The sequence below is a fragment of the Rutidosis leptorrhynchoides genome, chromosome 1, assembly GCF_046630445.1.
Source record: "Rutidosis leptorrhynchoides isolate AG116_Rl617_1_P2 chromosome 1, CSIRO_AGI_Rlap_v1, whole genome shotgun sequence".
NCBI classification, from domain to species: Eukaryota; Viridiplantae; Streptophyta; class Magnoliopsida; order Asterales; family Asteraceae; genus Rutidosis; species Rutidosis leptorrhynchoides.
Window position 1 is genome coordinate 629,995,656 of NC_092333.1, and position 1,838 is coordinate 629,997,493.

Consider the following 1,838-nt stretch of genomic DNA (forward strand, 5'->3'; position numbering starts at 1 on the left):
ATGGCGACTAATTCAACACTAAATCCACTTGATGCTGATGATGTCAATTCTCCTAATCATCCGCTATTTCTTCATCAACAAGATCATCCTGGATTGATCCTCATCTCGAAGAAATTAACAGCTTTTGAAAACTACAGCTCATGGAGACGATTAATCATGATTGCTCTAAATGCAAAGAATAAACTCAAGATCGTCAATGGTGAATTCACTGAAACACACATTCAACTATCACACAAAGCACTTTGGGACCGTACAAATGATATGATCATATCATGGATCCTCAACACCATCACAGATTAAATTGGAAACTCTCTCAACTTTGTCAACACTGCAGCAACTCTATGAAAAGAATTGCAAGAACACTATTCTCAACTTGATGGCCACAAAATCTTTCAACTCACAACAGAGATAACTGAACTTAAACAAACATACTGCACAATAGAGGTATACTACCAAAAATTAAAAGGTTTTTGGGATGAACTAGATGCACTTGAAACTCCTTACACCTGCATTTGTCCATGTACATGTGAAAATGGCAAAGTAAATGGTGAAAGGGATCAAATGAAGCGACTTATGAAGTTTCTCATGGGTTTAGATGAATGTTACTCCAATGTTAGGGGTCAAATTCTCCTAATGCAGCCTCTTCCCTCTGTAGCCAAGGCATATAGCATGCTTAGACAAGAAGAAAAGCAAAGAGAGTATGTGGTTACCAAACCTTCTATCTCTGCTATACTTTCAGCCCAATCTTCCAACAGGAGCTACTCAAATAATACATCCAAATGGAATTCAACTAAACCAACCACCCCCTATACATCAGCAAGAAAGAGTACCTTTAAGAAAGGTATCATTTGTGGCAATTGTGGCTTTGAAGGGCACACCAAAGAGGAATGCTACAAGCTGGTTGGATATCCCATTGGACACCCTTTTCATGACAAGTACAAACCACCACAAAGATCACAAGGATACTCCAAGGACATGTCAAAGCTGTTAACATGGTGACTACAATTGACCATCAATCACCCTTACTGGACCACACAGAAGTTTTTATGAATGCTAGAATGGATCAGCTTCAAAATCAGTTGAATCAAGTTCTCATCATGATGCAATCTCAATAACACTCTCCCAATGACATGTCTTCAGGTAGTATCAAAATCATTGCATCACACATGACTTGTCAGAAATATAGATTCATAGCCAATGTCATTTCTTATTTGCAAAATGCTTGGATAATAGATAGTGGTGCAACTGACCATGTTTCAAACTCACTTTCACTCATGCACAACCTATACACCATCACCACTCCCATCCTTGTTAGATTACCAAATGAACACTTAACACAGGTTACAACATGTGGTTCTATAACAATCAATTCACACATTACATTACATGATGTATTCTTTATACCTAGTTTCTCATACAACTTGTTATCTGTGAGTAAACTAGGTCATCAGTTTCCTATCTCTGTACTCTTCACCCCATTATCATGTTATTTTCAGGACCATCACAAGAGGATTGCTCATGGCACCCTCTATAATGGTCTTTACATCATCCATCAAGAAGCACATCTCACACCTCAATCAATCACTCAAGCCAACATCACTTCTGCTGCAACTGATATATCTCAACTATGGCACTCAAGACTTGGCCACTATTCTTTTTCTATTTTAAAGAAAATAAAATCACATACTTATGTTATCAAATGTAATGATGAATCACCATATAATATCTGTCCACTAGCTAAACAACATGCATTACCTTTCTCTCTCAGTCAATCACATGCATCTCATATCTTTGATCTAATACACATTGATGTATGGGGACCCTACAAACATTCGACT

General features: G+C 37.5%; 1 protein-coding gene across 1 annotated transcript; it reads left to right on the forward strand.

The window, feature by feature from the left end:
• Window positions 1-999, forward strand: LOC139848877 (uncharacterized). Its single transcript, XM_071838564.1, has 2 exons — window positions 1-250; window positions 350-999. The coding sequence occupies exons 1-2, from the start codon at window positions 1-3 to the stop codon at window positions 997-999; spliced, it is 900 nt and encodes a 299-aa protein (XP_071694665.1).
• Window positions 1,000-1,838: the final 839 nt, after the last annotated feature.